Source organism: Vulpes lagopus, chromosome 6, assembly GCF_018345385.1.
Source record: "Vulpes lagopus strain Blue_001 chromosome 6, ASM1834538v1, whole genome shotgun sequence".
Taxonomy (NCBI): Eukaryota; Metazoa; Chordata; class Mammalia; order Carnivora; family Canidae; genus Vulpes; species Vulpes lagopus.
In genome coordinates, this window is record NC_054829.1 from 31,821,516 (window position 1) to 31,838,878 (window position 17,363).

General features: G+C 40.3%; 2 protein-coding genes across 2 annotated transcripts in view; one reads left to right on the plus strand and one right to left on the minus strand.

Moving 5' to 3' along the window:
- The window catches only part of VTI1B (vesicle transport through interaction with t-SNAREs 1B), a 31,027-nt gene extending 24,620 nt beyond the window's left edge, over positions 1-6,407 (plus strand). The window contains exons 3-6 of the mRNA XM_041758261.1: positions 223-414; positions 3,261-3,434; positions 4,896-4,957; positions 6,091-6,407. Of these exons, the coding sequence (XP_041614195.1) occupies positions 223-414; positions 3,261-3,434; positions 4,896-4,957; positions 6,091-6,187 (525 nt within the window). The 3' untranslated portion in view covers positions 6,188-6,407. The remainder of the gene's footprint in view (positions 1-222; positions 415-3,260; positions 3,435-4,895; positions 4,958-6,090) is intronic.
- ARG2 (arginase 2) overlaps positions 6,366-17,363 on the minus strand; it is a 29,409-nt gene continuing 18,411 nt past the window's right edge. Inside the window, exons 3-8 of the mRNA XM_041758259.1 lie at positions 14,394-14,571; positions 11,493-11,652; positions 10,518-10,612; positions 10,230-10,334; positions 9,098-9,234; positions 6,366-6,849 (exon numbers count right to left, since the gene is read on the minus strand). Of these exons, the coding sequence (XP_041614193.1) occupies positions 6,644-6,849; positions 9,098-9,234; positions 10,230-10,334; positions 10,518-10,612; positions 11,493-11,652; positions 14,394-14,571 (881 nt within the window). The 3' untranslated portion in view covers positions 6,366-6,643. The remainder of the gene's footprint in view (positions 6,850-9,097; positions 9,235-10,229; positions 10,335-10,517; positions 10,613-11,492; positions 11,653-14,393; positions 14,572-17,363) is intronic.

Consider the following 17,363-nt stretch of genomic DNA (forward strand, 5'->3'; position numbering starts at 1 on the left):
CATATGTCTCTGCCTCTCTCTCTGTGTCTCTCGTGAATAAATAAGTAAAATATTAAAAAAAAAAAAAAAAGGAGGTAAACATGTCGCATGTGGTCCCTGCCCCTCCCCTCGTGGAACATATGGTCGAGTACTTACTCGGATTTGTCTATGGTTTGATTAGTCAAAACTAGCATATGCCCAGATGAGAGCAGCCCATCTACTCACTACTTTCTGCCTTCCTAGCTGGCAGAGATGGAAGAGGAACTACGTTATGCACCTCTATCTTTCCGTAACCCTATGATGTCTAAGCTTCGAACCTACCGGAAGGACCTTGCCAAACTCCATCGGGAAGTGAGAAGCACACCTTTGACAGCCACACCTGGAGGCCGAGGAGACATGAAATATGGTTCATATGCTGTAGAAAATGAACATATGGTAAGCTTCAGCTGTTTTTTTTTTTTTCCCTTAATGGCCTGTGGGCACAAAAATTAGCCATATTGTAGAGTTTGTTACCAGTCAGTAGTAGACTCTTGTTCTTTACACTGTATCCTGTTTCCTGCATCCAATTCCCCTTCTCCTCTTGGGGTAACCAGCTCTATTGTATTTAATACAGATCTTTCCAAACCATGCTTAGATTTCTTTGTATCTGTTATAAAACAGTGCTAGGAACTCAGTAGAGGAATACAAGTGTTATCTATTCTTAATTGTATCTGGACTTTGTATTCCGACCTATTGATCTGGGTTTTCATGTATACTCAAAAAATTCAGTTAGGCTTTTTAATTTATCCAAAGTTTGTTACAAATTAACCCAGGCTTTCCTTTACATTTATATCCAGATGACCCAACATCCAGAGACACAGTAGAGAAGGGAGGATCCTTCTCAGGAGGGGACTAACGGGCTTTTACTCAATTGTAATGGAAAGTAAGCCAGATTACCTTTCTAGACTCTAGCATTCTGATTTATAAAATTAGACCAACAGAATTGAAAACCTATATACTGAAATGAGAAGCTGGATAAAGAATACAAGTTCACAAAAATTAAATGTAATGTGTTGCATTTGGGATTATACTCCACTGTACAAAGTAGAAATGGTCTGGCAAATAGCCAGTAAGTAGCATGGGAGAGAAATGGACAGGGACCCACAGGTATAGACTGTATGTATGTAGAAAGGTCAATAGCGTAGTGTTAAACAGTCCTGTTTCATGATACATCCTGATTATGGTTCAAAGACATTCAGATGATACTGGCCTGACATTGCTGATGTCAGAACTGGAGAGAATGATACAAACTTTCAAAAGTCACTTGTGAAGGGAGACTGGGAAAAGGCAAACAGGTGAAGCTTGTTAAAGTGAGATGAGAGGTATTAAGTGAGTTTGGGCATTTGTTACCAGAAATCAACAACAGAAAAAACAAAACAGGAGATAAAGCCAAACAATAGTTTGCTTTAAAATTACTAGTTTCAGGGATCCCTGGGTGGCGCAGCGGTTTGGCGCCTGCCTTTGGCCCAGGGCGCGATCCTGGAAACCGGGGATCGAATCCCACGTCGGGCTCCCAGTGCATGGAGCCTGCTTCTCCCTCTGCCTATGTCTCTGCCTCTCTCTGTCTCTCTGTGACTATCATAAATAAATAAAAATTAAAAAAAAAAAATTACTAGTTTCAGGGGTACCTAGGTGGCTCAGTCAGTTAAGCATCTGCCTTCGGCTCAGATCATGATCCCAGGGTCCTGGAATCGAACCCCGTGCATTGGGCTCCCTGCTGAGCTTTTCCCTCTCCTCTGCTTGTGCACTCTCTTGCTATCTCTCTCTCTTAAATAATTTTTTTTTAAATTACTAGTTTCAAAAGTTATAAAGATGATTTAGATACACATACCACCACCTTCAGTGGCATTATTGTTCTGAACTGAGGTTGATTTATGTGATCTTATGTCTTTGCCTGCTCTTCGGTCTGATCAGTTAAAAATCCCCCATTTTTTTTTTAAGCCATACTCCTTCTCTTTTTTTTTTTTTTTTTTTAAGATTTATTTATTCATGATAGAGAGAGAGAGAGGCATATAACTTCTTGGCTTTATCTCCTGTTTTGTTTTTTCTGTTGTTGATTTCTGGTAACAAATGCCCAAACTCACTTAATACCTCTCATCTCATATATTCTAATAACTAATAACCCCAGATTTGGGGTACAGGAGCTACCTAAATATGCATATAGCCTGCAACTTTTGACGGGGTAACAAACCAACCAACTAAACTCCATGGCCTAGAAATAGATTAATTCACTGAAGATTTCCTCTTGATTGGTACTGAGGATTAAGGGATCATGAATAAGCTATTCATTTGCAGTACAAACAGAAATCACTTAGAAGTCTGAGACACTAATCTCATTTTGGAAAACACTTAAGTGGCTACAGTCTTGGAAACCCAAAAAGAATTTCACCTCAAGCCAAATGAAACAAAAACTCTGAAGTTGCCACACTGGTGACTACTCTCAGGGAAGGAGGTATCTAGGGCCACGTAAGCTGCCCTAATTTCCCAAGTGCCCTAATTTTTAAATCCCTACCAAAGTTTTACTCCACCTATAATCCCAAACACAGAAGGCACGATGACAGAGGTAGACTCTGTCAGCCAGAATTAACCACTGACTAGTGGGTACAGCTAAGTTCTTCACTATTCAAAGCACTTACACATTCAGAAAAGGGTTGGTTCACAGGGCCTATGACTAAGCTACGTGACAGTATACTAGCACTACACACCACCATCAAGAAACCAAACTACTGGGTTTCCAGCTAAGAAATGACCTGCACACTAGTGGATGATGGAACCACTTCAATGACACTGAAATGAATCCCAATTACTTTAGCTTAAGAGAAGCAGGAATATGGGGGATCCCTGAGTGGCTCAGCAGTTTGGTGCCTGCCTTTGGCCCAGGGCGCGATCCTGGAGTCCCGGGATCGGGTCCCACATTGGGCTCCCGGTGCCTCTCAGAAGTTATTAGTCCAGAAAGCACATGAAATCACTTCAAATTCATCATGAACACAAGGAAAATGCCTTAATGTTTTTTAATTCCTTTCTTGCCTCACATAAGTATAATAAACAGTGACGTGATGGTATGTGATCTTATATTGGATTCCAATAATCTTATAGTTGATTAGCATCTTTGGTTGTCTTAAAAGTATTGAAAATTACTGCACGTGCTATATCCATTCTTACATCAGAATGGCCACAGGGAATGTGCGGCAGTGAATTCATAACAGAAGAGGTCTAACATTTCCCTTCCATGTACCTGTCAGAACCGGCTGCAATCTCAAAGGGCATTGCTTCTGCAAGGCACTGATAGCCTGAACCGTGCCACCCAGAGTATTGAGCGTTCTCATCGGATTGCCACAGAGACTGACCAGATTGGCTCAGAAATCATAGAAGAGCTGGGGGAACAACGTGACCAGTTGGAACGTACTAAAAGTAGGGTAAGTCTGAGTGGATGGGGGAACGTGGGTGGGCCCCTTATATTCTACAGTTACAGATGGGAGTTCTGAATTCAGCGTTAGGACCCTTTAGGTGTTTACACTTTTCTTGGCTGGGAGATTTCTCTCGAAAGTAATTTTACCCCTCAGATTTAGAGGTCATTAGAGGAAGAAAAAAAAAAAAAAGACTGAGGAAACTCAGCCTCTGCATTTATGGAAGATTGTCAGTTCCAAGATTATAGCCACTCCATCCTTTTAATTCCTGTATTACCAACCTTTTTCTTATGCATGTAGTATGATATTATGCTGTTCTTATGAAAGCACCATCTATTTAAAATGATCCTAGTTTGTCATTTAGAGCCAAGGCTATTTTCCACAGGTCACAAAATAGTACTGCTGACAATTTATAGAGGTTTAATCCTGGACTATATTGCTACCCAAGGTAAACTGGATCACTGTGGGAAGAAAATGGGAAATAGCTTAGGCCAAATGACTGTATCAAGGCCTCTGAAAAACACCTTGTTTCTCCCTTTCCATATACCTGCGTAGGAATTTCAAAAGTAGTGCAACTTGTCAATAAAGTGTCATATTCTTAACATTATGAGGCAAATACAAATTGAAGAACAGATACTGTGGGCAAGACTTGGATTATTTCCTCAGTGTGGGGATTGGAGGGGATTTTCTCATATATTCTAATAGTTGCAATTCTCTGTTCTTAAATCAGAATGATGCCCTTCCCTCCTCAGTGAAAGTTCACAACTACTGAATTCAAGGGAAACTTTGGAGAAGGCAACTTGCTTACCGATTGTGTGGTTTTTGACTTTTGAATACATCAGGTGGATTGTTTGAATTTAAAAGCCAAGGAATAGCTGAAAGATCAACTTATTACTATGGCCACTGGGGAACAGGAACAGATGGCATGTGGCAACTGTTGAAATATTCCCCAGCTATCTAAGCTAACAGACAGCCAAAAGGAAATGATTTTTTAAAAGGCTTTTAAAAGATTGATTCCTTTCATAATTTAATGTGTCTGTAAAAGGGGTTAAGAAAAAAGGACCAGATCCCAAACGTGGTAATCCACCAGCCTACAAAAATAAACACTAACCCAAGAGGCTTCCCTGAAGTTTGGCTGATGAAATTCAAATCTGAAGTTGCCTCAGTTACTGGCGAGGTACACTTGAAGCCTTTTTCTGTTTGAGTAGCCAAGGTGAAGGATTAGTTTGGTCCCAGAAGTTCCCCACAGTAACCTTGGCATATAATAATTTCTAGGCCTCCTTGTTGAGTACTAGAGGATCTTGTCCTTTCTAGTTTCTTCTTATATTCAGAGGCCATCATTCAATTTGGTTTGATGGAGTTCTAAAGCACACACCCTTTGATGCCCGCTGTCAATTTAGTTAAGTCACGTTTAAGTTCTATAGTATGTACTTTCAGAAGGGGGAAATAATTGCTATTTTCTCTTCTCAGCTGGTAAACACAAGTGAAAACTTGAGCAAAAGTCGAAAGATTCTCCGTTCCATGTCCAGAAAGTAAGTTTTAAAAATAGAGTTGAGAAACTTTGTGACTAAGACATTAAATAGTGACTTGCAAATGTCCTGATAAAGCAGAAAGAATAAACTATTATCTTGTCTAGTTAAATATCCTTTGTTAAGAGTATATGCTGCTCTGACTTGGAACAGTGGGAAATTACTCCACTTTTAATCCCAGTTTACATTTTTCAGAGCACATGCATATTCCTTGAAATATATTTGTATAAACTTGGTTAGAAAACTTTTTACTGCTACTGCTTAATACTTCCTTTTGGCTCCATTTGTCCTTCATGGGAGTCAACCCCTTATCAGGAAGTTCTGTTAGCAAAAAGTTTACTTAAAAGTCCCTAAAAGTGGCTAGTGTACACAAAACAAAACTATGACCAAGCCATGGAATTAGTAGGAGTGAGATTTTTCTAAACAATGGTAAGAGGAAATTTTCCATTTAGAGCTAACTTGAGAACCAGAAATTGGATTCCTACATCAAGAAAAGGTAGTGTAGGAGCTTCAAAAACTTCACTACCTTTATAAAGATAACCATTTGGGTTGATGGAGGAAGAGAAGAGTTAGTGGTAATGTATCTCTGCTGTTTTGAAATAGGATTCAAACTGATTTCAGAATTGATATTTTTCAGGGCACCTGTCTATCAAGAGTGTACAACTCTTGATCTTGGGGGGTTGTGAATTCAGGCCCCATGTTGAGTATGGAGCCTACTTTAAAAAAATAAATAAAACTTCTAGGAAGAGCTAGTTATAAAAATGTGTATTAAGTAATTTTAAAAAAAGAAAACAAGACATTTTTCATAGGTTTTATCTTGAGCCAATGTGGGGCTCAAACTCACAACCCCAAGATCAAGAGTCACATGCTTTTCCAACTGAGCCAGCCAAGGCACCCCTACAAAAGCTGTTTTTAAAGTGAAGAGTGGACTACTATTTGAAGAACCTTATGTATATATATATATATACTTACTGCTGAGTGGCGAGGTGATCCAAAAAAAAAAAAAAAAAATCAGTCTGCCTCACAGTATCCAACCTTGGCCACAGGGTCAAACCCCTTAAGTATTAGTATTAAGAACGGAAAGAAATGAGGTCATCCAGACTTCTGACTGTTCCCTCCTTTGCTTCTCTTTGTAGAGTAACAACCAACAAGCTGCTACTTTCCATCGTCATCTTACTGGAGCTGGCCATCCTAGGGGGCCTGGTTTATTACAAATTCTTTCACAAGCATTGAAACTTCCTAGAGGGAAGGGTTTGTGGACCATAACTTTGACCCTGTGAATGAATGGTGTTAGGAGGAATAAGCATAGTGCTGCTGTGAGGTAATGGTTCAAGGATGCACGGTGTAGCCAGACTGGGGTGGGGGGAGACAGAAACCACCTAACTGTGAAGGAACAGCAATGAGACCAGTATGATATACCAACGTAATAAATGCGGTTTATGACTTCTTTAAATTTACATAGTACTTCAACATATTAATACCCTGTGAACTGCAAAAAAAAAAAACATCAATTTACAGTAGTATTATTGGTCACCAAGATGGAGAGGGAAAGGAAACTTTACAATTGTGAGAATGCACAAATGTTCTCATTAAGGCAGTATTGACCCAGATGACCATTAGTATCTATCTCCTCAGTTGCCTCATAATTCTGGAATGTCCTTCATGAAACATGTCCGCACACAAAATTTGCTAAATTCTCACACGTTCTTCACTTTCTGATTCATCTGGTGAACTGGGAGTAGGAAGATGGTCATAAACAATGTGCCCTCCCTCCCTTGTCTGACCAAAACTTGAAGCAATCACATCCACTGCCAAGCCAGCTGTAGCCTTGGCCTCTTCCTCTGAAGCAGCCAACTGAGGATTGACTTCAACAAGATCCAGTGCTGACAGCAACCCTGAAAGAACAAAGTAGGACAAAACCTCAGACAGTTCCCCAGCTGCTACTTTCAGTGAGGGTTATCCCACTAGACAGAGCAAGCCAAGGTTAAAAGTCATTTTCTACTATTAAAATTACCTACCATACATAAGGAAGGCCCCTACACCTACCTCATCTTTTTGGGCATGAATTTAAGTTCAAACACTGTATACTAGAGTAGGATTAAAATCAGTCATCCCTGTTCAACTAACCTAATAGGCATAGCTGTCAGGCCTCCTGGATAAGGAAAGAGCTCCTCCTTGGGGAGGAGTTAGATAAGGATTTTCCAGACTGCTTGTTGGGAAAATGTGTGCCATATCCAGTATTACTAGGAACCTTCTAGATGTCTGTATGTGGGTATATGAAGAGATCATCTTCCCTCTTTTGAGCCATTACCATTTTTGACCTCTGATGCTATCTCTCTTAAGGCACTACATGCTTTTAGTTATCAGCGTATCTTAGTGACACCTTTTTAGGTCTGAGCTGAGGGCAGGTACCACGTCTGACATGGTTTTTCAGTCTCCCATCATAGTGACCCAGTATCTTGCACTTAGTCAAAGGAATACCTGGCCATACTTTAATTTGGACTTGTTACCTTCTGTGGGTTTAAAAACTTGTACTAAAGGATTTGAGAAGGGAAGATTAGACAAGAACCTATCCAGACCTGCCCACCCCAATACACAAGTCCACTTCTCTAGGGTATTTAACTTTTTTAGTTGGTTATTCTGGGTGAAGCTTATCTACCTCTTCAAGTCATCTGAACAAATGAATACTGGAGAATACAAGTATCAGAATAATTAGGGTGGCTACAAAGCCTGCAAATCTGGGTGTATATATCTACTGGTCTGTTGCTGTCACAGTGCAATACGTGATATGCTCAATGACATTACATCTGTTCAGTATGCTGTCCCTTATTAGCAGATTAGCAGTGCATAGCTCAATGCAAAGCTGCAATGAGCAGGCATGTTACTGTAGCATTTCCACTAATTCCTGTGTAAGTATGTGTGTCTGATTTCCATTGACTAAACCTGGGTCTTTGGTATAGCCCAGAAATAATAAAAAGACACTTGAACTATTAAAACTATGTATTACCCATGTTTCCAGACTATTGCTACCCTCTAACTTAAGCAAAGTGCTTTATGTAGTTATGTAGCTATTCTTTGGGAATAGAATAATATAGCAGGGGAGGGAGAAACAAGGTATGACCACTACCCCACCTAACTATTAGAGGTTACTAATTAACCCCTGCTCTAACTGGGGTCATTGGGAACCAAAGTGAAGAATCAAATACCCAGGTTCACTGGCCACTAACTAAAGGACAACTGATAACATCTAAGATCGGGGATCTGAGAATGAGACTATCTTAGTGCTGTCAGACCTGATAGACCTACACATTCTTTTCCTTCCTGTGGTGCCTAAGGTTCCAGTAGGCTCCAGAGAGACCATTTCTCAATTTCCTTATCTATCCCAACTATTCAAGACCTTCCTGTGGTTCTGGGCCTTTCATTGTGGGCTCTCTGCTATTTAGATCCTAATTTCATAGAATGGTACTGAAGTATCTCATGTGGTAGTTGTTTAAATTTTGCAAGGAAAGGTCATTTAAAGTAACCTTCAGCAACTAGAAGCTTTCTGACAAATGGAAACTACAAACCATGAATGAATGTGGGGACAGTAACCTGTGTAGCCACTCTTAATCTAGCATTAATTTTACTAATCTTTTGTCATCCATTCATCTTCTAGTATCCCCATATTAAAACTCCTATCAAACAAGCTCTAGTATAAGGTTTATCTTATATGAAAAGACCCAAGATACTGTCCAGCTTTGAAATATCTTCAAGAGAAGGTTTAACTCCACATTCTCAACTTCAAGTAAACTGTTACGTCATTGTAAAAATTATAGCTGTTTGGCCTTGCCTTTAACCTTAGTCTGCCTTTAGATAATGCAGATACAAAGAACTACATTGATTTGGCACGTTATTCTTGTATTTAATAATATTTAAGTAGACAATTTTTTATTCACTATTACCTTTGCATATTTTGATATAAGCCAGGTCCAAACGTGCCTCTAAATGACTATTCCTTATCAGCCTGACCACATGGTTTTTAGTTATAAAAGTTTAAGCAAAAATAGTATCTGTAATGACTTGGAATAGTAGGAAAAAACCCTCTGGCATGCAAGAGGCATCAGCATATTTACTTACACAGTTAAAAGGTTGATCCCTTCTTACCTGTATTGTGTATTTCCTCAGTAATATACATGCCTTCTCGATAGGTCAGTCCTCCTACCACAGGAGTTCCTGTGGCTGGAGCCAGGGTAGGATCAAATGCATCAATATCAAAACTCAGATGGATTGGCCTTTGTCTTCTTGAGAGGAAGAAGATAAGAATAGTCATTTGGGTGTGCTTGGACATTGATCTTTCCTATGGTGAGAACTCCTTGATTTTGTTGCTGTTAGTCCTGGTACTTTGCTAACACAGCAGATTTCCAGATTTCCTATTCTGGAAGTTACTGTGTATTACCCTATTAGCTTCCTACACACCCCTTCATTATTTTGCCGTTTGTTCTGTGTGCCTCAGACTAACTCTGATTTATATTTCTGACTTAACCTAGGCATGAGAGCCTTTCACATTAACAATTTTTCACTTCCCTATGAGATTGGGCTCTGGGAGAGTCCAACTTAAGTTAGACTGACCTAGGTTACAGTTGTTCTTACGCTCTCCACGTAACAGCAACTGAACTTAATTGATTTGGTATCTGCAGTCTTATCTCCCAATTCTAACTTCAGTTTAGCCCACGTGTCCCAGGAGTGGAATCTAGCATACAACACATATATGCTAGATAACTAAGATTTCTTACAGCTTAAGAAATGTAATTGCTACCTTGTAGTATACCATTAATCACTTGGAAATAAAAACTTAGCACTGAGAACATGCTCTTAAAACTAGCCTTGGGTTGGCATTTATCTGCCATCTTTCTATACTACCAAGATTTGCTCAATATAAAACTTTCAGATGCAGCCACAGTGAGTTTAGGAAGGGGACAATTGAATGAATGCTTCTCATCTCAAAAGATAAGCATTAAAAATGGAGCTAAAGAGAAATTCATGAGACACAGAGGACCCAGGCTATGACTTCAAGGAAACCCCCTCCCAACCCCAGAGGAGGAATAGGTCCTATGTTTCATATTCTCCCTTTCCAAAGTATTTGAATTTTTTGGAAATGTACATATTTTGCTTTTATTTTAAAAGAAGAGCTGCTGTCCTCAAATGATGGGCTAAAGTGTGCTGCTCATTGGGAGTCTGCCCTATTCCCTTTGGGACTTTTCCCTTTGGAAGTAGATATCCATTGTAAGTTACTTACTTGCCAATTAGCAGATCAAATGTCTGTTCCATGACCTTCTGAATACCAAGTCGATCTATGTCTCTCATGGAAAAATACTGGATATCATAATTCTTTAAAATAAAACTGTATGAAATAAAAAGGAAGGAGTCCTTAGTTTGAAGAGCATTTTTAATCAAATGCATGTTGGGGTGGGAGGGAGTTTGTCCTTTTAGTAGCCCTACAAGAGGTCAAAGCAAGGAACACCTATCGAAAGGAACATAAATGGCCGGGACAGACCCAAAGCTTAATTCCAGCATATCAACTTACTGTTCAGGAGGGTCCACATCTCTTAGACCAATATATACGATATTTGGGGAAGAGATACAAGGTTTGATCCAGGAAAATCCTGGGAGTTGTGGTACCTGTCAAAGGAGGAATATACAGGACTCATCAAGGATTCTTGGTCTCACCAAGATAATCACCATATGCTTCCCAAGGTATGCAGTCTGCTTTCTCCTCCTACCTACAGGATATGTTTAAAGCAACCCAGGACACACTTGATCTGGAAAGAGAACTTAACACAAATGGAAATGATTCAGAAGGCAACTGAAGAACAGATTTCTCAATAAAAATTTCTCCTAAGGTGACCACGGTTTCTCATTAACTTACCTAAATAGCAGGAACACTGCTGATTAGCCCTTTTCCACCCCTTTGTACATTACTGAATTGTTTACACATTGGTTCTTGAAACACAACCCAATTGCCATCTTAAGTTGCCTACAGGCAAAACACAAACTCTGCCTAATGAATAACTTTTGTACTCTCCTGGTTTAACTTGGTCTCTCATTGAGGAAAAGGATATACAGATTCTAATCTATGCCTAACATGGACATCTGTGTCTTCTGAGCAGCCTAGGAAAATATTACCTAGAAGTAATCATTGTTTTGCTTTCCTTGAGACTAGTGGGTCTGAGAGTAAGCCAGGCCTGAGAGCCTCTAATCAAGAAGTCCTCTCATGCTGTGAGTATATCACTAGAGTTACTACCCACTGCCACTTTCCTTTCTCGCAAATTATGACACAAACACACACACCCGAGAGACAGGACTGTATCCTAGTCCTCTTTACATCCCTAGCATCTAGTAGACTGCCTGGCCCATAATAATGTTTGATGAACAAGTGAAGGAATACTAAACCTTTCTACCACCACCATCAGCCCATTCTTCATAGAAATCTTATTAAACTTGTTCCTAGCCCAGCATAACCCCTGCAAGCCATTCAACCTTTTCGTTTTAGCCCACTGACCTTGTCCTGTAGTTCTCTGAGGAGAAATGAAACTGGCTGTCCATGGAGATTTCCAGATGAAGTGGTGAGGGGTGTATTGATGTCAGCATGGGCATCAACCCAAATCACACAAAGGTCTGGGCAGTGCCGGGCGTGGCCGCTAATGGTACCAATTGCCAGGCTACAAGGAACAAACACAATAAATCGAGGCCCCCTGCTTGGCAAACATCACCAATAACAAGTATCCTCAAGTCAGTGCAGTTCACACTTTGTCCTCAGGGCAAAGTCAGGGCCCCAGGCTAAGGCTAGATTTGGATGACCAAAAAAGTCCCTGGACCTATAATTCCCAAAGATTAACCTTGAGTAAGTTAGGGAGAAATGGAAGGTTCCAAAGATTCAAAGCTTGTTGACTGGTTATCCTTATAGTTTGACAGATGTCATTGCTGCCTCCAAATCCCTAAAATTTGACCCATTAAGCCCTGGCCCAGAAAAGGACCTCAAATATTTGTTCAGTGAATGAAATCCAGTTAAATGATGTGTTCTGTATATAAAACTCATAAATATTTCTTAATAACTTAAGGAAGATTAGAGATTTAATTTCAAAGAATCAGTTTTTAAGGATAAAAATTCACATAATAGCTTTTTGACATTTCTTTTTAGGAAACTGCACATAAGGACAGTAACGGACACCCAGTTAAAGACCGCATTTAGATGACTGAATAAACATGTATTTGCATGCTATCTTCTATATATTAGCATGGCATTCAAATATCTGTGGGGTTTTTTTGCCTTTCCTTGTCCTTGGACTCTATGTACATTGGCCAACTACTGTCCCTGTTATAAGAATATAGCTGCTGAAATCGTGGTTGGAAAACTGCCCAGTTTCTTAGTAACCGAAGAATTTGACAGAGATGGGAAATGCAGCTTAAGCATCTTAGAAACTAGCTACAGTTCTCCTTCTTGGTCAGTATGACATGAGACAGCATTTTAAGCTCTATGCCCCACATAGGATGTTTTTTAGGATAGCACTGTCTAGTGTGAAAAGCAGTGGATTAAGTCAGAATCCTGGTTTTTTCCCCAGAAAGCTGTGTAATGTAGGATGAGTCATCTGGTTTTGCTAGATAGTTTCCTTTTTCTATTAGAAAGGGATAATAATCTTGGCTTATTTAAGTCAGAGTTGGTCTGATGTCTAAGCAATAGTATATCCTGTAGAAAAGGAGCAGGGTGACCTAAAGATGCCTTCCTTTAAAATGTTCAGTAGCTGTTCAATTTACATACTCATCCCTTCCTTTCTAGAATCTTCCAGATAGCCTAAGTTTTAGCCTTGAACAGGAAATAGGAAACCGTGACAGGGCTGCAATAGTTAGCTACAGACAAAAGCCAGAGACTACGATTAATCACATTGATAAGCAGTTCCCAAATAGATAACCAGAAGAAAGTCAGTATAAATGAACTTCAAGAGATAGCACTGAGCTAATAGGAAGACCTACACTCTGGCTGATTTAATTGGATCACTGTAGAGAACCTGGACCACTCTCTTAGTCTACCTAAGATTTTATTCCTTTTTTTTTTTTTTAAAGATTTTATCTATTTATTCATGAGAGAGAGAGAGAGAGGCAGAAGGCACAGGCAGAGGGAGAAGCAGGCTCCATGCCAGGAGCCTGACGTGGGACTCGATCCTGGGTCTCCAGGATCATGCCCTGGGCTGAAGGCGGCGCTAAACCGCAGAGCCACCTGGGCTGCCCTAAAATTTTATTCCTAATGAGGAAATCTACCTGCACTTAAAATTGTAACAAAGATTCAACTTCTGTTAAGGGACCAGAAAAGCTCTCTGGGCACCACAGTGGCAGTTGCTAGATTGGGTCTCAAAAGAAAACTTCAGGGATGCCTGGGTGGCTCAGCGGTTGAGCGTCTGCCTTCAGCTCAGGGCATGATCCCGGGTCCAGGATCGAGTCCACGTTGGGCTCCCTGTGAGGAGCCTGCTTCTCCTTCTCCCTCTGTCTATATCTGACTCTCTATTTGTCTCTCATGAATAAATAAAATCTTTTAAAAAAAAGAAAAGAAAACCTCAGAAGTCACAGTGAATTTGAATCCCACCTCTGCTACTTCCTGGCTCTAAAAGTTGGGTGAGTTATCTGACCTCTGTCCCTCAAGTGTTCCTAGCAGTAAATTAGGTAAAACTGTCTGTCTCGTGGCATTACTATAAGGGTTAAAATGAGAATATATATGAAGTGCTCAGTACTCCTAGTATTATAACGCTATTTTTCTTTCTACCAAAAACCTTAATTACTTAGCTCAAATAGGACTCCTCTAGCCCAGAATGATTTTTTCCTTCTTGAAACTGTAGAATTTGGGCAGCCCTGGTGGCTCAGAGGTCACAATTTCCATAATCCCTAGCACTGCACACAACAAGCAGTACTCAGTAAAGTACATGCCGACTCACTAGGAGAGGGATCTCTTAGTCACCTAGGGTCCATATTGTGCAGGGAGAAAACAGTCACATGGCAAGTGGAAAACCTGTAACAAACAAACATTAGCAGAAATGCTTAAACAAATAATCCCACAAATTCTGCCTGGTGGATCCTTCCAATTCTCCCAAAGAGCCAAATGAAAGTCATAAAATGTTTTTCAAGAAAACTTTACAAGAGATGAGCACAAAAATGAAACACAAACACACTGTGTCTAAAAACTTCATTTCGTCTACCTCTGAACTTGCCGCATACTATACAGTGTGTTCTGCAACAAAAACCACAGGTGTCTCCAACAGCTCCGGATCTTAAGATATTAAAACACTGTTATGCACATTATACCATAAAAATTCTAAAGGGCATTTTACTCAAAGTGGGGAAACAGACAAGCTAACTGATTAACACAAAGCACCATACAACCCAGCTCCTCCACCACCCCTTCATCCCAGTTTACCTGTGGTCTCCTCCCATTGTGACACAGCTATAGCCACTTGACACAGCTCTACTAACCACTTCAGCCAGTTCCTGGTTGGCAAGGCCCACTGAGCGAGGATTCACTATTAGGTTGTTGTAGAGATCATCTTTAGGGACTGGAGTAAAACTCAAATCTCCAAAATCTTTTAGCTGGCAGCCTGGAAACAAATAGGGGATGACAAGAACAAGATTAATTGTGTATGTTATTCCAACTCTTACTGGCCCGGGCCACAAATCAGAACTTGTGATAAAGTGCATGTCATACTCATTTTGCCACAGTAAAATTCAAAATGTCACGTGATTGGCAGGATGGTCTCAGTCCTCCCAGCAATCCTATGGGGAAGATCCTATTGGAAACACCAATTTTTCAGACAAAGAAGCTGGGTTTTAGATAACGAAGCCCAGAAACATTCACTGATTTAACCTAACAGTCACAAAATTGGTAGTAATGAGACCTCAGATGTCCCAGGGTTATAGAGGATAAATACAATACCAAGAGGTATCCATAGGATTTACAGAAATTTAAGTACTAATCAGAGCAAAAATGCATGGAAATTTTCATGTTAAAACTTTTTTAATAAAAGGCCAATCTGAGGACCTAAAACATCCTAAAAGAGAAATGTCAAACATCTGTTACTTACAAAGGTCCCAGACATTGTTTTGATTGCTCAACGTAAATTCTTATTTAAACTCACAACAATCCTTTTAGGCAACTAAAACATACTGTTCTATAGACAAGGAAATGGAAGGTCCCCAAGTCACAAAGCTGCTAAGTGGCAGAAGTGGGACCCAAATTCAGGCCCTCTGCCCTCAAATTTATATTGACTACACAGTTTGTTTCCCAAAAAGTCCCTCTTGATTCCTCCCTGTTAAGAACAAGTGAGACTTCTTGGAAAAAACGACTAGATAACAGAAATGCAGAGGCAGCAGCAAACCTACTGCGGCACACACCTGGGCCAGCTGCTGCCCATGTTCTCAGAGCAGCTGACGCAGTGGTGGTGGAAGCGCCCTCACTCTGGAAGCACCGGTGCAGAGCCAACCGGGAGGCACTGCCCACAGAGAAGCTGGACAGCAACAGGCTGCCCAAGATGGTGGGCAGCATGGTGGGCATCCACAGCAGCAGGACCTTCGCCCAGGTGGATATCAAGCCCAAGGTGATCAGCCCCTACCTGGGCAAGTCCTCCCCCATATACAAGCCCATGAACCTGGCTGGCCCAGGCATCTGGGCCACCCACTTCCCCAGCTTCGTCCCCCTCAAGTAGCTTGTTGGGCCAGTACAAGCATAAACTTCTCTTTAAAAAACTGTTTTGAAATAACTAGTAATATATGCTGATAATATGCTATAATATTTTCACTCTTAGATTTCACACTATGCCACTATGCATTCATTTTTTTTTAACCTAAAGGTAAGTGCCATTCTTGCCATTTAACCATTTATATGAATAAATTGGTTGGTGCCACTTTTAGAGTTAAGCCTAAGTAATCCAACTCTATCATGAACAGATCTGAACTATCAGAGAACATAATGTTACCATAGATTGTATCCTTAAGTCCCTGCTTCTCAAACTGGAGTCCAGGTATGATTGGGGGCAGGGGGTAGGGAGAAAGTCATCACAGGTAGTAATACTGGCAGAGGTTTGTGTTAAAGATTTGGAATAAGATCAGCATGGACCCATCTTGAATTCAAACTGTACAGTTGAGCTTTACCTAAGATTTTTAATTTACATGAGAAAGAGAATGTACATGTGCAGGGTGTGGGAGGGACGGGGAGGAAGAGTCCCAGACACACACTGCTGAGTGTGTAGCTGGATGCAGAGCTTGATCCCACAACTACGACATCCTGACCTGAGGTGAAACTGAGTCAGACACATAAGCAGCTGCACCCCCTAGATGTCCCTTGAGCTTTACCACTTGAACCCATTCTCCATTCAAAGCTAAGCAACTGGTTTGTAAAAATTTGAGAAGCAGTGGCCTGTAACATAAGGCCACCCAAGGAATCACCACTAAAATGGATACTAGAAGCAAAACCAGACCTTATCCTATCCCCCAAAATTAAGATGCAGCTACAGCTGCAGAACTCTCTATGTATCTTTTGGTCACTGCATTTTAAAATAAAAACATGACCAGAGATAAGGAAAACTGAAAGAAAATATTGAAGGTAGGAGAAGAATATGGTAACAGGCCAAAGCCATTGGATCCAAGAGAAAAAAAATATGACCAAATAAAACATCTACAAAAATCTTTTAAAAAGAAAAAAGAGCCATAAGGGAAATGCAGCTATAAGATCTCAATACAGGGGACAGTTTAGATTTAAGAGAAATGAAGCTTTAAGTTTTAAGTCAGTATCAGGTCTTACTGTTGGCAACAGTCTAGGGCTGGACAGATTCTGAGTGTCAGTTTCTACTTTCCTACCCCTTATGCCACATCAGGCATTTAGGTTCTTACTAGGTATAAGACCCAGGGCATGCAGGTGTTTTATAATATTAGGTGTATAATTAGAAAAGGTTTATTATCTAATTAAATGTTAATATTAACCGACTTTTGAAGATGACTCATTTAATCTTCACATGACCAATAAATACATGGGAATCAACCCAGTGTTTAAGTGACAACTTGGGGGAACATGTAAGTCCAGTCATGGGATCTAGGATGTAGAGTCAGGTAAATGTGACAATACAGTACTCAGCTCACTATTATTTATTCATCAGAAGAAAGCTGCAGAAAGCCTATGAAATTTGGCAGTCTTAGATTACACTCTCTGAGGAAGAGTGACTATATTTCATAAAAGGGTTTTTGGTCATTAAACATGTAGCTCTTTGAAGTGGATCACCAGATTAATTCGCAGCCCAGACAGAGGGTTCTTCTAAGATTATCCAACTCCATTTGCTCTCATTCCTTACTCACCAGCCTCCCTCTGGTTATTCACTTAGTTTCTCTGTTGCCCTCATAC